The sequence below is a fragment of the Sceloporus occidentalis genome, unplaced genomic scaffold, assembly GCF_023333645.1.
Source record: "Sceloporus occidentalis isolate IW3139 unplaced genomic scaffold, rSceOcc1.0.p SCAF_59, whole genome shotgun sequence".
NCBI classification, from domain to species: Eukaryota; Metazoa; Chordata; class Lepidosauria; order Squamata; family Phrynosomatidae; genus Sceloporus; species Sceloporus occidentalis.
The window spans coordinates 1,974,553-1,996,592 of NW_028317039.1; the positions used below are offsets into that span (position 1 = coordinate 1,974,553).

At 41.0% G+C, this 22,040-nt stretch overlaps 1 protein-coding gene across 1 annotated transcript in view; it reads left to right on the forward strand.

Moving 5' to 3' along the window:
- Positions 1-21,320, forward strand: part of LOC149287536 (UPF0524 protein C3orf70 homolog) — a 56,327-nt gene extending 35,007 nt beyond the window's left edge. The window contains exon 2 of the mRNA XM_089492797.1: positions 20,761-21,320. Coding sequence (XP_089348923.1) covers positions 20,761-21,320 — 560 coding nt within the window. The remainder of the gene's footprint in view (positions 1-20,760) is intronic.
- Positions 21,321-22,040: the final 720 nt, after the last annotated feature.

Sequence of the window (22,040 nt, forward strand, 5' to 3'; positions counted from 1 at the left end):
GTCCTTCTATAATCCGATCTCAAACAGAGATCGGATTATAACTGTAGAATCCAGACCCCCCGCAAAGCTGCAGGAGACCTGGATCCTCTCTGCCACCCGGTGAGGGTCTGTGCAAAACACACAGACATCCTCCGCTTCTCCCCTTCCGCTTCTCCCCTCCACTTCCGCCGGGGCTTCTATTACTGAACCCGGCGTCATGTGACCTTCCGGTGCGGCTTCCATCATGGAAGCCCCAACGGAAGCGGAGGGGAGAAGCGGCTGTCTGCGCGCATCACACAGACCCCTACCGGCTGCCGGAGAGGATCCAGGTCCCGCTGCAGCGCCTGCAGGGGATTTGGATTTAAGTGGGCGATGTGCGCAACCTCCGGTACTTCATCTCGCTGCCACTTCCACCTGCCCCACCAGGGGTTAATATATCAACAGAAGAAAAACAGGACAAGTAAGCAGCACTGGGTAAGTATTATCTTTATTTTTATGCTCATTTGCCCTGTGTTTGTTTCTTCTGTTGATATATTAACCCCTGGTGGGGCAGGTAGAATTTTTGCGGGATCTATTAATTATGTGCATTTGTGGGTTTTTTTTATGTCTATAATATTTGATTTATTGTCCATATATTTATATATATTTATATTGTATTGTGTATTTTTTTTGTCTATATTTAATAAATATAAATATAAAAAACAATTTTAGTGATGTCAGTTTTTCTTATATCGGGGGGGCATAAGACATATCAGGGGGCACAGTGGCATAAAGGGGCTATAAGGCATATCAGGGGGGACAGTGGCATGAAGGCGCTATAAGGTGTATCAGGGGGGACAGTGGCATGAAGGCGCTATAAGGTGTATCAGGGGGGACAGTGGCATGAAGGCGCTATAAGGTGTATCAGGGGGGACAGTGGCATAAAGGGGCTATAAGGCATATCAGGGGGGACAGTGGCATAAAGGGGCTATAAGGCATATCAGGGGGGACAGTGGCATAAAGGGGCTATAAGGTGTATCAGGGGGGACAGTGGCATGAAGGCGCTATAAGGTGTATCAGGGGGGACAGTGGCATGAAGGCACTATAAGGCATATCAGGGGGCACAGTGGCATCTCAGTGGCATATAGGGGTAAAAGGCATATCGGGGCATGGTGGCATATCAAGGGTAAAGGTATATAGGGGGCTATAAGGCATATCAGGAGGGCACTGTGGCATATATGGGGCTATAAGGCATATCAGGGGGCACAGTGGCATATTAGGGGACAAAGTGGCATATCAGTGGCATATAGGGGGCTATAAGGCATATCAGGAGGGGTATAAGGCATATCAGGGGACAGAGTGGCATATAGGAGGTATCCCCTTATACCTCCTATATGCCACTCTGTCCCCTGATATGCCTTATACCCCTCCTGATATGCATTTCTGGGACAGAGAGGCAAGCTGGGGGTGAGATGTGCATAACTGGGCAAAAATAGTTTACATGAATATTTACTAGTAAAGCTTTTTTTGGTATTTTTTGAGTTCTTGTTAAAATATAGCTTTAATTATTATGTCAGTAAAATAAGAAGGCGAATCGTTAAATGCAATTGTAAATTATACGTTTTTATTTAAAATAAACGAAAAATTTGCATATTTTTTTTTTACCCGATTAATCGAAAAAATAATCGGCCAACTAATTGATTATGAAAATAATCGTTAGTTGCAGCCCTACATTGGTGTGTGGTGTTTACCTAATCTGGAGATACAGCTAAATAAATTTAGCTGAACCAGACATAGTGCTTTAGACCAAACCTGCTTACACAGGGGTGACTTCACTACTAAATGCAAAATATCATTAATCATATTTTAATTTCCTGTTGATGTTTTTTATAAACGTATCTTTCACACATAAACATATTTACTGAACATAGAAATCTATATTATTGTTTGTTCAAAATTCTGCCTTCTGTAATATGTTCTGAGCACCTCTTACAAACACAGGGTTAACTGTTTTGTTAGGAGCTTTTTGTTCTCCTACAAAGTGATTGCTTGATTCTCCCCTTATATAATATTTATATTCTCTGAAAGGGAATATATTTTTGTAACATATTCCCATGCTCCCTGTGAGCAGATGCACTTCTGAAAGCATTACTGTCAGCTTGTGAGGATGTTTTCCATCAGATCTAGACATATGGTAATTAAACTTATATCAGGGAACAAGGAATAATTGTTAAGTATGTGCATAAAACTAAATTTGTCCCTACACTTTTTGTGTGTTTCATGATGAAACACTGTTTCTCCATAGCTATATTTCTTGTATTTTATTATATGTTTTTGTTACATATTGCATTTTCTTATTATTATACCTGTGCCATCAGAACCCTTTGCAGCACTGATTCTTGACAAAACAATAAAAGGAAGAATAGAAAACAAAGTGTGCTTAAATAGCAAACCAGGAAAACTGTTATTATAAAGGACTTATTCCCATAGAGCAGCGGTCCCCAACCATTTTGGCACCAGGGACTGGTTTTGTGGAAGACAATTTTTCCACGGACTGCGATGCGATGCACATGTAAGTTTTACAGTAGTCAGAAGTCCCCTTATATGGCACTCTGCCTCCTGATATGCTTTATACTCCCCTGATATGGCACTCTGCTCCCCTGATATGACACGTAGCCTCCTGATATGCTTTATGCCCCCCAGATATGCCACTCTGCTTCCCTAGATATGGCACTCTGTCCCCTGATATGCTTTAGCCCCCTCAGATATGCCACTCTGTTCCCCAGATATGCCACTCTGCACCCCTAGATATGCTTCGCGAAGACTTTCCCCGGGTACCAGAGATGAGGATACAGGTCCCCATCAGGGGGATCCTCATCTCTGGCAGCCGGGGCAAGTCTGTACGATGCGGTCAGACAACCTCCACTGCTGCCGGGGCTTCTATGGTGGGGCACTGGAAGGTCATGTATAGTAAAAAGCAGGAAGATAAACATAGTGTACAGAGCAAAAGTATAATGAAAAATATAATTAGAAGAATTGCAGGAGAAGGCACCATTGATCTTATGGTGTGTATTTGAATTTGGTATAGGCACCATGTCCACAGTGTGTATGTGTGTGCATGATTTACACCTTCCTTCTAGGCAGGGCAAAGTGCCATTTTGTTTGTGGAGTTGTTCAGGAAAAAATTTCCCTGAGTCTGTCATCGCGGTATAACTGTGTTAACATAATGCAGCAAGAGACCTGATTCATCTTCACTGAAGGACCCTTAGTCCTCCTTCACTCATTTTTTCATTCTTTTTCTGTTCTTTTGTTTGTCTTTTTTGAATTTGGACACCTTACAGTGTACCTCTTTATGAAACTCTTGGTATATAATAAAACGGTGATTTAATTTAAGTCCCGGGCAGGGGCGCAGAGCGGTCGCTCGTGAAGTTTTCAGCAACCGCTTGGCGCCCCTCACTCTCCGTGACTCCGTCGTGGTGCCGGCGTTTCATGCTGAGCGCCGGAATTATTCTGGCGCTCAGCTGTGAAGCGCGCACCGCGGCAGAGCGGGAAGACGGACGCTTCCCGCTCCCACCGCAGGACTCCGGGTGCTGGCAACAAGGTAAGTAAGGATAGGGAGAGGAGGTAGATAGTAAGACTTGTAACTGATATGTTTTTGGCTAGTCAATACTGTTAAAAAATGTGATTCGATCTTCAAATAGACATTACATATAGATAGCACATAATACTGGGTGCCCGCTTACTCACCCATTTTTTTTTTATTAATAATCTCCACTTTAATTGAAAGCACAGATAGATATATAGGATCGCAACAATTGATTCTTCACAGTGCTAAGAATATTGCATAGTCTGTGCTGCTCCCAACAAACATTCAACTAAAATTATAGAATTGGTCCTATAAGACATACTGAATGATGATTAATTCAGTGCTGGATAAATCACAAGGAGAAAAGAGAATGAATTTAAAGTCCATGCAATCCTCTTAAAGCTTTTTATTCCAATTTGCATCATAGATGAAGCTTTATAACAGCTGTCTGTGCTAGATTAAAAAAAACAACAAAAAGGAGACTGTAAACTGGTGGATGGTTTTACAATTTTATCAATTTAAATTATGTTTTATGTAAAGAATCATTTATTGTGGTATTTCTTCACATGCATGTATGTATTCAATATAGATGGATGAGTATATTCATTAGTCATGAAGAAAAAAAACATGAAAGAGAAAATGTTTAAAGGGTATGTTTCCTTTTTTTATTCAAGTTCCATGTAAAACATAAATGGCATTTGTCCAAAACGATTATTGCAATAAAATTAAACACAGGTATATAGCACAATGGAAGGCATTGTGCAATTTGTCATCACAAACTGCTTCAGCACCCTGATTAAACAAAATTAAACCTTAGAGCTATTTTTTTCTATAGTCATACATCACACAGGCGGATGATTATGAGGCTGTGCCGGTCCTGGAACATCAGAGGTCAGCCTGCTGTGATTATCTCTTATAGTTTTCAGGTGATAAAAAAAACAAAAAAAGCTATCCCTAAGATGCATGAGTGGTGGTGGACTGCAAGTTCTGCTGGCTATGCTATTCACTTACGCTTACAAACTCTTACTTTTTCCAAGTTCTTTCAAAACAAAAGGGGGGGTTAAATTCTAATTAAGAAAGTTGCTGCTTAGCTTTGTATCTCCATGGGAATGGGCAGCTGATTCCAATTCCTTCTGGAAAGGACTGATAAGCAGATTGCTGCAAGACTGTTCACTGCTTCAAAGGATAGCCATCCCTTCTAATCTTTTTCTCATTGAACGGATAGCTGGGTATTCATTAACTGAATTAATATTTGTATTCCATATGCCTAGCTTAGTGATTTCAGAGTAATTTGGGCTAAAATACAGATCAGAATACAAAATTCACATTAAAAATGTGAAATTGTGACCTGTGTTTTGTGGTTAACTTAACATGCCATTATTTTTATGCAGTCAACAACCCGAGTAAGCATATATTGCACTATATTGAACACTTTTACAGAATAAAATATTCCTAGAGTAAAATGTATATTTTAAATAAATTAAGGAAGTCTATTTTCATTGAAACAATCAAACAAACCAAGCAGTGCAGTCAGGGGCGTAACTAGACTCAGGGCCCGGGTGCGAGAATCTGTTAAGGGCCCCCTCACCCCCTCACCCCCCCCCCAAAAAAAAACATGATTTTTACCCAACAATTTTTTTTCAACTAATTCAACAAATTCAATTTACATATTGAATCATATCTGTAAAAAAATCAAAGAAAAAGGGGCGCATGTACAAAGGGCATAATCCAGGGGTGTCCAAGTTTTTTCTGCAGTGGGCCACTTCATCAGAATTGTATACGTACGCGGGCCGCACTCATTTTTCACTGTGACAAAAAATATGGCCTTTAATAAAATATGCAGATTAAAATAAAGTAAAATGACACAAAACCTTTACTCTTCCTCTCACTGATTTCTGGGCCTTGAAAGTTTTGCGACTACAAATTCAGGATTCCCTAGATTTATTCTAAGGATGAACTAAAATGAAAATTCTGGACCAAAACATTCAGGGTTCACTTAGCCAAAACCGAAAATGACCCCCACCTTTAAAAATAATAATAAAAACTCACATGTTTAATAAAAGTAGGTAACACACAATTGGACAAAATTAGCAATATGACTTGGCATGATAGGAGTGTGATTGCTAACAGCAATCACACTCCTATCATACCCAGGCAACCAGTAAATGCTGGTACCTAGGCATGATGGGACTGTGCTCGCTGTGATTGCTGTTAGCAATCACACTCCTATCATGCCAAGTCAGCCAGTACATGCTGGTACAGGGTGGCTGTAAGTGATGTGCTTACAGCCACCCTGACTTGGCATGATAGGAGTGTGATTGCTAACAGTAGTCACAGTCCCATCATGCCTAGGTTCCAGCACTTACACATCCATCCAGTAAATGCTGGAACCTAGGCATGATGGGACTCTGATTGCTGTTAGCAATCACACTCCTATCATGCCAAGTCAGCCAATACACGCTGGTACAGGATGGCTGTAAGTGATGTGCAGACCCCATACTGCTGGCAGCATCAATACACAAGGGGGGCAGCTAGCCAGGTTTCAGCATGTACTGGTTGACTTGGCATGATAGGAGTGTGATTGCTAACAGCAATCACAGTCCCATCATGCCTAGGTTCCAGCACTTACACATCCATGCTATCACACACACACACACACACACTCATTTATTCATATAATCATTAATTCACAGATTCATTCCCTCAATCACACACACTTATTCAAACACCCTTCCCACCACCTTACCTGCACTGCAGCTCCCTCGATGCCGCTCACAGACTTCAGCAGGGGGCGCGGCCTCCCTCTGCCTTCTCTGCTAAAGCACAGAGGAAGTAGGATGTCACGTGAACTCCGCTTCCTCTGTGCTGTCCAGAAGACCCTCCCACAAGTAAGTAGCAGGGCTTGAGGTGCGGCTCGTGTAAGATCGGTTGCCCTGGCTGCCGATCTTACGCGGGCCGCACCTCGAGGTCTCGCGGGCCAAATGCGGCCCGCGAGACCTCGAGGTGCGGCCCGCGGCCGCATGTTGGATGCCCCTGCCTTATTTAAAAAAAAAAAAAAAAAACTTAAAAAAGATTTCGGGCGGCCCCTTGGCTTGGGCCCCCCTGCCGCCGGGGCCCGGTCGCAGTCGCGACCCCTGCGACCCCGGTAGATCCGCCACTGAGTGCAGTCACCATAGCAATAAATGGAACATTCCGTTTGAGTGTTACACCTTTACCACTTTGCACCAGACTTGCTCTTAGTACACACAGTATCATATGTTACTCCATGCTGTGAGAAAAAGATAGGCAGACTGAATTTGAACACCATGATAAATCCAACATAGAGGTGCACTGTCTTAAAATATGGATGCTAACTAAAATATCACAGAGATTTCCATGTCAGGATTCTGCTAATACACAAAAAACATACTTTAAAGAAACTGTTAAAGAAACACATGTAATACTAAGTTCAGGTTAGCATGTCACACACAAGAGTAGTAATCATTATTTTCTGAAACCACACAATATATATAATTTGTAGTTTTTTTAAATGTGCATTTTTACAACCTTATTTTTCTTCCTATTCATTATTCTAATGCACAAACCCTTTGTCACCATGATAACCCAGTTATTACAACTACATTAGTCTGACAGCACAATGTTTATTCATGAGGATTCAATTACCCAACCTTCTGGGTTCTACAGTTTAATCCCATATATTCTAAACTGCAAATTGTTAATATACCCTCAGACAGAGATTGTAGACTCACTAAATATTTACAACACTGGCAGGTTTTAGCAAATTAGATACTGCCTTGAAAGCAACTAGAAGTTCTTTTTTTTTTTTGCATTGAGTGGTGTCCATTTATAAAAAAACATTAACCCCTTAAAGACCAGGCTGCTTTTTACTTTTTGTACCCTTTGGGACTAAGGCTGTTTTAACACTTTTGCAGTGCTCCTGTTTTCTCCTCACCCATTTAGTGTACCCACACAAGTTATATATTGGGGGGTTTTTCAGGACAAGAAGGGCTTTCTTCAGATACCATTTTTGATCATATCTCATTTCCTATAAAAAAAAATAATAAAATATGATGAAAAATTGAGAAAAAACACTTTTTCTCACTTTTATGTGAAAAATCTTTTACTCATCCTAAAAAGTTAACGAAAAAAACTGCTAAATAGATTCTACTATTTGTCCTGAGTTTTGAAATACCCAATGTTTTTATTAGACTTGGGCGCCGACCAACTCTATGTGTTCGTCTTCGTTCCTATGTTTGGTTCGGGCAAATATTCATGTACATTCTTCGTGTTTGTTTTTTTCTTATTTTTTTTTTCGTTTTTTTTAGAGAAGGGGTTAATACGGGGTTAACGTGGTACGCACTACGTAGCAGCTTTAGCGCCAGGATTTTAAATGTCTGTACGAGCAACTCTATTGATCGCCAACAGGGGCCTCCACTGCAATCAACCAATGAAGTGCACCTGTACTTCATTGGCTGATGGCAGACGAGCCCCCTGCTGGCGACCAATAGAGTCGCTCGTGTAGAGTTTTAAAATCCTGGTACCGCAACTTGGCTCCAAGAGTTAAAAGTCCATATGAACGACCAATAGAGTCGCTCGTACGGACCTTTAACTCTTGGAGCGGGGAGACCATGGTCTCCCCAGGCCAAGTTGCGTCGTCAGGAGTTAAAGGAGAGAGAAGTTAAAAGGTCTCTTTATAAATATCCTTTGTACATACCCACAGGACACACAATAAACTTTACCCCAACATAGGAGAAAAAACATATGAAACAAACTTTAAGTTTGATTTAAAAGAAGGATCCCTAAGTATCAAGCTTCAGTCTCCCTAATTCATCCCTTGTATTAGTAATTGAGGTAAGGAACCTATGTTCATTCATTATCAATATCTCATGTTCTGGTGTAAAGCAATAGACTAACACTTTGGTTGCCTTTGGCTGCAATGTTGATGTATTCAGTACAATAGTCAAGAGACTAATTACATTTTTTAATTCTGGCAGGGCTATCTTGATTTCCCTACAAAGAAGCTGCTTTCCAGCGGCAAAACGCGTGAGGTTCAGTTTCTTCATATCTAAACCCAGACTCACAATTGCTAAATCATTGCATACTATTTTATATGTTATATGTATTTCAACATTATATATTCACCACACATGTATGTAATTTTATGTTTAATGTGTTCTGGAGTCACTTGAGCATATTAAAACATTTTTTGTATAGTCCTTCCCAGTTGTATACATATATATCTATAGATATATATTTTAGTTCTTACCCATAGCGCTCCCACCTGTATCCTATTAGATGAGGAAGGGATCAGGTTGATTAGAAGACGAAGAGTGTTCGTGTTGCGTGTCTTCATGTATGTTTTTCCACCGCCTCCGCCATGTTCGTACGTTTGTTTTCATGTTCGCCCGAATAAGAATGCTTTTTTTCTGCGAGTTATTGGGCAATAAGTATAAGTAGCAAGTAAATAACAATGAGTGCTGATAAGCGCAGTGTTTTAACTGGTTTGTGAATATAACTACACAATAAATATTTGGTGAGTGCAGCACACAAAAGAGACAGTCTTCACAACTGCTCACAAAAACATAGAATACAAAACAAAGTGGCGCACATCTATGTGGAAAATAACTTTCCACTTTCAAAAGAAATTCACAGGTGTCTTTAAGCAATCCCTGCTCAGAGGATAGTTGCTCAGGAGATCTTTCCTTAATGGGCACCTCTATCCAGGAAGTGACATTTTTGATTGAAGAAGATACTTAAATATATAGGAAGACAGACAGCAGCATATTGAGTATAGCAGCACTTTAATATATAAAAAATAAATAACATCCACTCTTACATTAAATGATATGGAGTCCAGTATCCACAGTCAGCGTCCTAGGAGTGAAGTCTTTCACCCTGATGTAGTGTATGAACAACACTTCCTCGTTCAGCTTGCTAACTCCTCCTCCTCCGTAGTGTGACATGGCGTAAGAGGCGTGATAACGTTTTGCTATTTCAAAACCGTTTTTTTTTTTTAAATCTGGTCATTCTGCCGCATGTGCTATTTCAGGTATCTGTGAAGCCGGCCAATGTAATTTACCCCATCAAACCATATATTTTTGAAGACTAGACACCCCAGGGTATTTCAAATGCTGATATTTTAACCCTTTCAATGCACTAATTCTACTACCACCCTTTGTGGTAGTAATTTATTTTGTGTTTTTTAATCACAAAAATTGTGTTTCTTGTATGAATTTACAGCTCCTGGTGTATGTCACTTTCAAACAAGACTCCAATATGTGTTCAGCAACATCTCCCGAGTACAGTGCTTTTCAGACAGCTTTTGTGAGAGTTGGAAGAGCTGGAATGTAAGAGAGAAATGCAAAACAGGAAATTAATTGATAATGACTTCATAGCAAAGAGCTAAATTAATCTGATTTAGTATTTTGATGTGTCTAAACAACGTTGGTGTAAATGGTAACCCAGATAAATACTGCTGCACAATGTCAGTCCTATCTTTAAATATGTTAACAATAAAGAATAATCATAGCTTTAATCTATATTTACATACATTTGCATTATAGTTATTTATAGAGTACTAGTAGATTCTGTAGCACTGTTACAATAGGAAGCAGTATAATAATGTAAAATCACACACACATTAATATATACTTGAGTGTTAGGAGGAAAGGTTGTATGCTTTTAAAAAGTGGGTTTTCAGAGAGCTTCTGAAATTCGAGGGAGAAAATCTGCCGGAATAGGGTAGAGAATTCCAGAGAACGGTTACAGCACGTGTGAAATCTTGTTAGTAGAAGAGACACAAGTCAGGCGAGAATGCAGAGGGTGGTTAGGGATTTATTGAAATAAAAAGATAGAGTTGTTGGGGTGCAGAGTTGTTAGGGGCTCTATAGGTCAGAGTCAGAAGCTTGATTCTGGAGGGTATATGGGCCCAATGGAGAGATTCACACTGTGGAGCAGTCTAGCTGCACTATTGTGGATGGAGTGTTGAAAGACGGGGGAGGGGGAGACCAATTAGTAGAGATTTGAATAAATCCAAAAGGGATATCACAAAAGATTACAAGATTAAGATTTTTGTTGAGTGAGGAGTGAGTGGATTCAGGAGATGTTTTTCAGGTGTCAGGGTTGACTGGATATGGGAGATGAAGGAGAGAGCAGCATCACGTGTGACACCAAGGCAGTGAACTTGGTCTGTTAGATGGATAGTGGAGTTGTCAACAGTAAAAACGATGTCAGGAGTGGACAGAGGGGATGGCAGAATAATTCAGTCATAAATCCTGTCTTGGAGATGTTGAGAGTCAGGTTATGGGACACCATTGATGATTCAATTCCAAAAAGACAGATGGTAAACCGAGTTAGAAGAGAGGCTGAAAGGTCAGAAAAAGGAAATGTAGATTAGGGTATCATCAGCGTTTAGGTGGTATTGGAAGCTAAGGGAAGATACCACTTTTCCGAGGGAAGATGTGTAGATGGAGAAGAGTAGATGCTCAAGAACAGAGCCCTGATGAACAGATGGTGGTATGGGAGAGGAACAAGTTCCACCTAATGAGACGCTAAAGGTGCGGTCAAAGAGGTAGGATTTGAACCAGGAAATAGCTATGTCATGGATGCCATGAGCATGAAGGGTGTGTTGAAGGAGGGGGAGGCCAACTGTGTCAAAAGCTACAGAGAGGTCAAAGAGTATAAGCAGAGTGGAATGCTGTGTATGGAAACCATATTGTAGTCGGTCAAGCAAAGAGTTTGTGGAAAGAAAGTGGGTTAGTTGGTTAATTGTTCCAGCAGTCTGGAGGCCAAGGGGAGAAGGGAAAATGGATGGTAGTTAAATAGGGACATGGGATCAAGGAAGATGATAGCATGTTTAAATGAGGATTGAAATAATCCGGAGGAAAGTGAAAGATTAAAGATATTGGTTAGGGTTGGGGTAAGGACACCACAAAGAGATAAAAGGAGATGTGAAAGAACAAGGGCAAGGATACAGGTGGTGGGAGGACTAGAGGACCTCAGTAGGGGTGACCACTAAAACCTACATGTTTTATAAATATGTTCCTCTAGAAACCACTGAAAGCAAGCTTGCGTGTTCTGATTATTGTTACGCCGGATCAGGCACCACAGGTGATGGACCCACGATGCAGAATAGGCGAGAATATCCGATAGACAAGCCGGGATCGAGACAGGCAGCACAGGAGCGTGGTCAATACAATAGCCGGGGTCGGGGCAGGCAGCACAGGATCAAGGTCAAATAATAAAGCCGAGGTCGGGACGGGCAGCGCAGGATCAAGGTCAAATAACAAAGCCGAGGTCTGGTACACGTGGAGATCAATCAATACATAAGAGCACCCAGAGAACATTAACATGGACTCGTTGAACGGGCTAGGAAACAAGGAAGGTTTAAATAGAGCCAATGGCGGGAGAGCAGGCAACAACAAACATAACTTCCTGCCTGTGTTACCTCCGTGAAAGACGCGGAGGAGCCACACAGGCAGGGGAGGTAAAACAACCTCCGTGGACATGCAGCGGCGATCAAACACTTGATCGCCGCCGGCATGCCCGCAGCGGTAAACTACGAGGTCCTCTCTGCCTGTGTTGCTGCTGCGAGCGTCGCGGCAGCGCCACACAGGCAGAAGAGGTACTGGTCTGGTGCCGCGAGCATGTAGCGGCGGATCGTCTCTCCGATCGCCGCTGATATGCTGCGGCAGCCCGAACAGAGCCGTCAGTGACCGGGAGGCGTGCCTGCTCTATACGCACGCCCCCTCGTGTGCGTGTAGAGCGCACGTCAGTACACGAGGGGGACGTGCGCGAGGAACGCCGTGGGACCCTGGCCGGACAGGTAGGTGTAACACAACCCCCCCTCCCAGGGGCGCGCTCCGGGCGCGAAGGCCCAGGACGGTGCGGGAATCGGGCATGGAACCGGGAGACACAGAGAGGCGCGTGCACAGCGCGGGCAGGAACCCAGGACCGTTCCTCAGGACCGTACCCACGCCAGTCGAGCAGATATTGGAGGGATCTGCGGTGCCAACGGGAGTCGAGCACGCAGCGGAGGACGTGTTCCTCGTTGTTGTCTATACTTCTCCTCTCTCAAACCAATACCACCAATTGATATGCGTGGAGAATAATCCGTTCTGCGTTGTGTATTAATGATAAATGTAATACCCTTGTTACCTCCTCCAAGAACTACATATAACCGTATCCCCTTTTCCAGATAATATATATGTCTAGTTCTACTAAGGTTTTCTACCTGATATTACAATAAAACAGCCAACCCAAGATTCTTACCAGAGAGAGAGCTTTAATTAGAATCTACCCAGATTAATGTTACAGCAAAGACAAAACCAAAGTTACAGTGATATACAGATGACAATCATTCATACCACTCACAAACATCCCATCTATCTAATATCTGCTGCTAAGTGTGTATGCTGTGTGGGTGATGTGCCAAAGGTGAGACTCACCAATCCAGTCTCCTTCTATGTGTTTCTACAATGTCTTTTTAAGGGATTTCTCTATTGATGTGTAAATGAGGTCCCTGTCCTCTGTTCCCAAGACCCCACCGTGTGATGTTATTGACTTGCTATGTTTCCCATGCCTATCTCCAGGTGATGCATTTCCTTCCTTCTCTACATAGTGTATAGGTGTGATATCTTCTTACAGCTGTCTTTCCTGTTACTTCCCCCCTAAGTGGCTTGCAGCTATCATACATACATATATACACACATAAACTTAATCAAGCACATATTAATTACAAATATACATACTTTGTATTTACCCCAACACTCCCCCACTTGAATAAGATCCATATAGGAACTTATTCATAAAGACATATACCAACTCAAACCCAAACAGTATTACAAGAACCAATATACTGGTATTTTATATCCCTACAATCGATGCTAGCTCTAATCGTTCCTGCTTGGTGTGTGTTTTTTTCAGTTCTTTCCTCCAGAAACAATATAGGATGAATAAGGAGCAAATTAATACAAATTGCAGGAATACAAATATTACAGACAAATTTTTGTTCTCGTGAGTTTAGATCCTCTATGTCTCCTCTATTCCAAATTGAGGTCCCCAAACTGAATCCTGATATTATATCAGTATCCAGATCCCTTTTTTCTCTCTCTCTAAAACGAAGCCCTTGTGTAGCATCCCAGAATAGATTAATATGTGCTTGAAACACCTTTTTAAACCATTCTTTCAACATTTCTGGGCAGCTCTCTGGTATATTAAATGAAGAAAAATTTAACAATAAAGGTAATGTTACATAAGACACATCTGTATAAGCGACCGTTTGTGTTGGTTGTATGAATAATCCATGCTCTGGCCAGGGGGTGGTTGTTGGGCAGTCCTGTGAGTTAGTAAGTTGTACTTTAATTTCTGAGTCTACTATAGTATGCAGTCCACTGTGATTTGGGTTGCATGTCACAGAACCATCCTGGGTTAATGTAAAATTTCTTTCCAGCAGCATCTTTATTCTCACTTCCTTTGTGGTATTGGTCCAAAATGTACTGGTACTCTTATGCATATCACTCCGTCCTGGATAGCTCCAAACTGCAAATTCAGAGGGAAGGTTAGACTTAGGCATTGAAATATTACACTGTACCACTATCCATCCCCCTATAGCCCCAACCATGGTATGCTTATCCTTAAATGTAACTTCTGGCGATTGCCCCTTTACTCTTAAAGTTACTCTGATTTCTCCTTTTTCTTCTGAACGTCTTTCCTCCCTCTTATAAAATGTTAATTTCCTGCAAGAAATAACATGTTAATGTCCCGATCCACGGGTTTGTTTACTTTCTTCCTTTTTTTTTTTTTTTTTCATTTAGTATCATCTCTTCTTTTTCTGAAAAACAAATACTTTAAAACAAATAGATTAGCATCATATGTTACAACAACAAATGAAAACAAATCTAGAAGACCACACTAGTTTTATTCTGTTTTTCAACTCTTTCTTTCTGTGCCTTAATAACATGGTAGGGAATCCAAGGCTTGATATAGTTTTTCCTAACATCATTACCTCTTCCCTGAGATCCCCACCTAGTGTAATTAAAACAACTCTTATCTACCTGCCTCCAACTATCAACCATGGGTCTTTCCTGAACATCGTGTTCTTTAGCAGAGTGAGAGTGGCAATTTCTGGCAAAATGTCCTACTTTACCACAAGCAAAACATTTAAAGGCTTCCCTTTTACCTGTGGGTCCTTGAAATTTATGTTGTAGCCTGCTCTGATACAACTGTCTCTGAAGCGAGGGGCTTAATACAGACACAGGCTTTGCAATGATTTTGCTGTGATTTCGGATTATTTTATGATTAGCATTACTTTGCTTCTCATCTAAACCTTGCCCATCTATTTCAACTGCAGCCACAACATCATTTCTTTTCTGTAGCTGTACATTTAACTTGTTACCGTTAGCTGTGCAATGCACAGGATCAGCCTCCCTCTTACTGCAGGCTGCCAGGGTCCTAATCTCCCCCTCTGCATCCCTCAGCCTCTGAGTAAGGCACTCATTTGCACTACGCAATTCCTCAATTTCTTGCAAAGTCTGCTGGTTGCTTACACATAAAGCTGCAGCATTCTGTGCAAAAAGCTTACACTTCTCAACTTCAATGTTTAAACCTAGAACTTTTGCTTCCAAAAGTTCTTTTTGCTCTTTCATTGACTTGTGCTGCTCCGCTATCCAACGAGCAGCAAAATCCAAAGCAGTTTTCACTCTAAGATCAACAATCTTATTATTTAACGCGTTATACATCTCATCATGCTTCTCAGATTTTACTTTAATTGAAACATTCAGCTCTGCCAACTTATCCTCCTTTGCTTTCACAATTTCTTCTAATCTTAAACAACAAGAGAGTAGTCCTTGCACAATGCAACCTTTTCTTTTACTCTCCGACACCTTTTTTTCAAATAATGTCTCTCCCAAAAACTTCTGCAACATCTCCCATGACTGTTTACAGTCCTGTGGGATTTCATAAGGACCACCATGTCTCTTAATATAATTCAGAAGCCATTTCTTAACATTTTTAGAATAAGTAACTTTTGCATCCTCCATGTTGCATGTCATATTAAACGAACAAATCACAGCAATATAATATAATAACAGTTATACTCACCACACTCCAGGCAGACTCTGTAAAGTTCTTCTGGCCAAGGGTCACGGCACCAATATGTTGTCTATACTTCTCCTCTCTCAAACCAATACCACCAATTGATATGCGTGGAGAATAATCCGTTCTGCGTTGTGTATTAATGATAAATGTAATACCCTTGTTACCTCCTCCAAGAACTACATATAACCGTATCCCCTTTTCCAGATAATATATATGTCTAGTTCTACTAAGGTTTTCTACCTGATATTACAATAAAACAGCCAACCCAAGATTCTTACCAGAGAGAGAGCTTTAATTAGAATCTACCCAGATTAATGTTACAGCAAAGACAAAACCAAAGTTACAGTGATATACAGATGACAATCATTCATACCACTCACAAACATCCCATCTATCTAATATCTGCTGCTAAGTGTGTATGCTGTGTGGGTGATGTGCCAAAGGTGAGACTCACCAATCCAGTCTCCTTCTATGTGTTTCTACAATGTCTTTTTAAGGGATTTCTCTATTGATGTGTAAATGAGGTCCCTGTCCTCTGTTCCCAAGACCCCACCGTGTGATGTTATTGACTTGCTATGTTTCCCATGCCTATCTCCAGGTGATGCATTTCCTTCCTTCTCTACATAGTGTATAGGTGTGATATCTTCTTACAGCTGTCTTTCCTGTTACTTCCCCCCTAAGTGGCTTGCAGCTATCATACATACATATATACACACATAAACTTAATCAAGCACATATTAATTACAAATATACATACTTTGTATTTACCCCAACACTCGTGACCGCGGACAAGGACAGGGGCAGGAGGACGTAGGGACACAGAATAGCGATTAACCACGCAGGGCTTAAGGAGAGATACGTGGAACGTGTTGGGGATACGCATAGACGGAGGAAGAGCAAGGGACACGGCCACCTCGTTGACGCGACGGATGATGCGGAAGGGACCGAGAAATCGGGGACCGAGTGTCCTACTGGGCTGACGCAATGCGATGTTCCGTGCGGACAGCCAGACATAGTCGCTGACCTTGTAGCGAGGAGGCGTAGTACGATGCTTGTCAGCAGCAGCCTTGCTGCGGGTCTGGGCCTTGACCAGCTGGTCGCTGAGGGTTTCCCAATGGGCACGCATATTGGCAACCCGCTCCTCGACGGCAGGAATGCAAGCACCGCGAGCGGCCGATGGCGGTGGTAGAACAATTGGGTGGTATCCCAAAGCGGCATAAAACGGCGAACAACGTAAAGATTCGTGGACAGCGTTGTTGTAGGACAACTCGGCCAAGGGTAACAGGGACGACCAGTTGTCTTGGCGTTCATTGACGTATAAGCGCAGGTATTGTTTTAAGGTCTGATTGGTGCGCTCCGTCTGGCCGTTCGATTGCGGGTGATAAGCTGAGGACAGATGTGTCTGGATGCCTAACTTGCAGCAAAGGGTCCTCCAGTATCTGGATACAAACTGGGGACCCCTATCCGATACTACGTGGAGCGGCAGGCCATGTAACCACTGATGAACACGTCTGCCAATTGGGATGCCGTGGGTAGCTTGTGCAGGGCAATAAAGTGGGCCTGTTTGGTGAACCTGTCAACCACAACGAGGATGGTAGTGAACCCTTTAGAGGCAGGAAGGTCGACAATGAAGTCCATAGCTATATGAGTCCATGGGGTTTTTGGAACGGGAAGAGGTAATAAGAGACCAGAAGGCCGGGTGTGCACGGACTTGTGACGAGCACATTGGGGACAGGTGGCAATGAAGGCGTTGACGTCACGTGTTAAGGACGGCCACCAAAAGGTTTTCCGGATGTGGTACTCGGTTTTGCGGGCTCCGGGATGGCCGGCCAGAGTTGGGTTATGACCCCAGTGGAGAACAGCACCACGAAACCGCTGGGGAACGTAGAGGCGTCCCGATGGAGGACGTTGGGAAGCGGTGATGTGCGCCTGTTGCATACGGATCCGATGCATCATGGAAGATGATAAGGCAGAGATGACGCGTGCCTGTGGAATGATGGGTTCCTCTTGGGTGAAGTCACGATGGCTATCGAATTGACGGGAGAGAGCGTCTGCTTTGATGTTTTTACTGCCGGGCTGATATGTCATGATATAATTAAAGCGGGTAAAGAACAAGGCCCATCTGGCTTGTCGAGGATTCAGGCGTCGAGCAGATTCTATATATTGTAGGTTCTTGTGGTCCGTCAAGACCACAACAGGCAGTTTGGTACCTTCGAGTAGGTGACGCCATTCCTCAAAGGCCATTTTGACCGCGAGTAGTTCTCTGTTTCCTACATCATAGTTGCGTTCGACGGATGAGAAGCCCTTTGAGAAGAACGCACAGGGGAGGTATATGGACGTTGTCGGGTTTCATTGAGATAGAACAGCCCCAGCACCGTTCTCTGAAGCGTCCACTTCAAGGAGGTACTGTAAGGCAGGATCTGGTCGTTGCAGAACGGTCACTCGGCCCATAATGCACTGGGGACGGTGCAAAAAAGTGTAAGAAGGAAAACAAAAATTTAAAAAAGAAATTGGAGATACTGAAAATAAGATCAGTCTGTATGCGGATGATGTTCTAATAACAATGTATGACCCTATAAATTCGCTAGGAAAACTGATGGAGGAAATTTCAGCGTTTAGTAAATTCTCAAACTATAAACTAAACACAAAACAGATAAAAATCAGGGTTGTTCCATGCCTCGGAAGATATGTTCAGGCGAGCATTTTAATGCATATATTGAAGCTACAATATAAAAATAGTTCAAAAGAAGATTGGTTTTTTATTGAACAAGAACTGTCGGGAATGAATAATTTAGAATGTATACTATGGAAACATCAAGATAGAATGAAATCAATTATAAATACGCTCCCGATAACTTTAAAAAGTGCAATTGAGTTCTGGCTCGCCTTTAAACATCGAATAGGATGCCATAATAAAATAATTATATCAGCACCTTTGGAAACCCTTCAAAATAACATTTACCAATTAAGTCTTAGAAAATGGAACAACTTTAGAAATAAGAGAATCGAAGATATTTATACACTAAAAAAACTAAACCCATTCTCTTGTTTATCGGAAGATTTTAATAAATCGGAATCTTTTAATGTCTGCAGAATAAGCCACTATTTAAAGTTCCATCTATATGATTGCGAAGAATCGATGATAAATCGAACAATAAATGATATGTTCTCTCGTGAAGTAATTCTAAAGTGTATGAGAATGTGGTATCTTCTGTTAGAAGAATTAGAATCTCCAGCTGAAAACACTGCTTTAAAAGCTTGGAAACAAGATATGAGATTCCAAATAGAACAAAAAGATTGGATAAGAAGTATAGTAGAGGTTAGTAAATTTTCACATTGTCTAAATATGATAGAACTCCATTATAAGGTCAATTTAAGATGGTATATGACACCAGAGAGATTAGCGAAATTTAATCTTAACACGGTATCTACGTGTTGGAGGTGTGAACGAGAAATATGCATATCTGGTGGCATTGGAATGAACTTCAGAAAACCTGGACGGAGTTATTTAAGATCATATCTGGAATAATAAATAGTCATATAATACCTACTCCAGATAAGGCTCTGCTACATCTGAATTTGATTAACCTCTCTCACAATCAGAGAGCATTGTTTACTCAATGTGTGTTAGATATGAAAATAATAATAGCAAGACACTGGCTACAAAATGGATCAATTAATACAGAACATGTTATTAATCAAATCAATCATCAATGTCTAATGGAGTGCGGATACTATCAAGCGCAACACAAATTATATAAATTTTACAGTTTGGAGACCATGGTTGACAAAATACCCTAATCCTGCACCTTCTTAAATACATGGAATCTAAAAGAGTTTAAACTATATAAGTATGAAAATGCCAAGGAATGAATGGTGAGAATGAAGAGTACGAATGTGAGTAAACCTCTTTAATATCAATTATTTAATTAATATAATTATTTAATTATTCTTTGATCTGTATTTCTCATTTTTTTTTTCTTTTTTCTGTTTTGTTCCTTCTATTCATGGGGATGATTTAGGACTAGGAGATATCCTAAGAATAACCTAGTCTATACTTCATCTAGTTAGTTAGTAACAGTAGACATCATATCAGTATTAGAAAGATAGATTCATAAGTTACCTTGATAAAATGAACTATATGAAGGTGTGGGAAATGTAAGATCAATATTAAGGTATTATCAGATTTAGACTCTATGTCATATATGACCTATATAAGTATCTGAGAAATGAAATGCTTTTATTTTCAAGGTACCATTCCTGTTATGTCACTGTTAATGTATTGTTATTTGTATAATAAAAAAAAAAAAAAAAGTGCCCCAATGCCCTACCACTACAAGTGAAGAATAATATTAAAAAAATGTACTACCTCTTACACCAGTATCACCAATAAATGTATAATATAGGGTAATATCTTAATTATGGATGTGACCCTCTTGAAAAAAAATGTGCATGTGGGGTATTACTGTAATCAGTATTACTGCAATGTATGTTACCTAACAAGATTTCCTACTATAGTTTTGTTTTTTTGTTTTTATATATTATGATTAAGGATTCTAATGTTTTATGTATTTGTTATTACAAAAGAAGGCCCTGAACAAAACAATGTATGATTTGTGTGGGTATCATATATGGAAAAGGGGAATCATTGTTTAACAAATATATGGTAAAAATCACAGAGAAATTGGTTCTGAAAAGGTTAAAAATTCAACAGAGATAAAAATAAAATACATAAATTATATAGGGAGCTGTGACATCATTGGCATCCTTAGATAGAAGTAATTTATCAAATTGCCCACATAGTGGATATCGGGTAAGCAGAGAATTGATGCTAGTTTCATGTGAAAAGCACCAATAACTAATGTATTCTATGAATTTTGTCTGTTATACCTGGAGAAATTTACGACATATTAGAAAACTTACATAAAATTTTTTATTCTTATGGTTCTTGAAATGCCTCAATACAAGTCACAGATATGATGGCCTCCAAAGCCTTACAGTTTAGAATGAGTGATGTGAAAATTTTAGGAAAACAAAAAAAAAAAAATATGATATAATCTGAAAGATGATCGGTGCATGATTGCTGATAGTGTCCCTTTTTCTGTGTTCTTTTATTGCAGGCAAGTATGTATATCAGCCCATGACTCCGGTAGAACAGCTTCCAAGCACAGAAATTCCAGCAGAGCCCCAAGAGGAGACAAACACCATCCAGATATCTGTCTCACTGGCAGAGCACTTTCTCAATGTATCTTCCTCTTTCCAGCCTCCTTACCTTCCGGAGTCTCCTCGATACTGCACCATCTCTGATCTTTTCCTCGATAATTATCAGGTGAAATGTATCAATGGGAAGATGTGCTATGTGCAACGCCAGCAACCACCACCTCCACTTCACAGGGCCAGGCGTGAGAGAGAAACCCCTCAGGATGTCTACCCAGCCAAAGACGTGACAGGGCCAAAAATAGACCATTGCTCATCACCATCCAACTCGGAGGACTCTGGTATAAATGCAGTGGGAGCACCATATTTGGAATCATGTGACGAGGACACGGAGGAGGGGGCAGAACTCAGTTCAGAAGATGATTGCAGCCCGGATCGTTGCTGGGGCCAAGATAATTGCCCTATAGTATCTCCATCCAAGACTGATCTGGAGATCATAGAAACAATAGAAACCACGGTATAAACTAGTGGTAGAAACGTGTAAGCACAAGTCGGGGGTGGGTTCTGTTTTTTGTCAAGGGGTGAAACAATACAATCAACACAGTTTTTGCCCACCTATCTGTTGCTCTCCAAGTGGCACCAGGAAAGAATTCAGCATGGCACCAAACAGCCCTTGACTTCTTCTCTGTAGATATGAAAGTAGATTAATGAATGGAGGCACTTGCCAGCCTATTATAAACTGTGTTTAGTGAAGTTTTTAAATCCATTATGGCACATTTCTCTGTTCAGTGTACCAACTATAATGTAATGGGGCCTTCTTTGTCCAGTATGCTGTAAAGAATATGAAGCAGGCAGCATTATATAAGTCACATGTACTGTCCTTCTTATTAGAGCGAATGATTATGATGTATTCACATGCACCAATAGAATAGCATTTGGAAATTTGCCATAAAATGTTTGGGACAATACCCACTATTGTCAGTTGTAGCCCTATATCACGGTTTGTTTAGCTAACAGGCACTACCAAAGGAACGCTGGTTAGTGTAGTGAAGAAAATAAAGATGATATAAATTAAGTTAGAAAAATATACCAGGTAAGGTATCTTCCTAACCGCAGTTTCCCATAATGCTTGGAGCTGTTGTTTTACAGCTGGGGAGCTACCTTCTGGATCTTCCCACTAAAGGCACAATTACCCTACTCTGATCTTCCTCAAGCGGTTTTGTAAAGTTATGCTACTTCCATA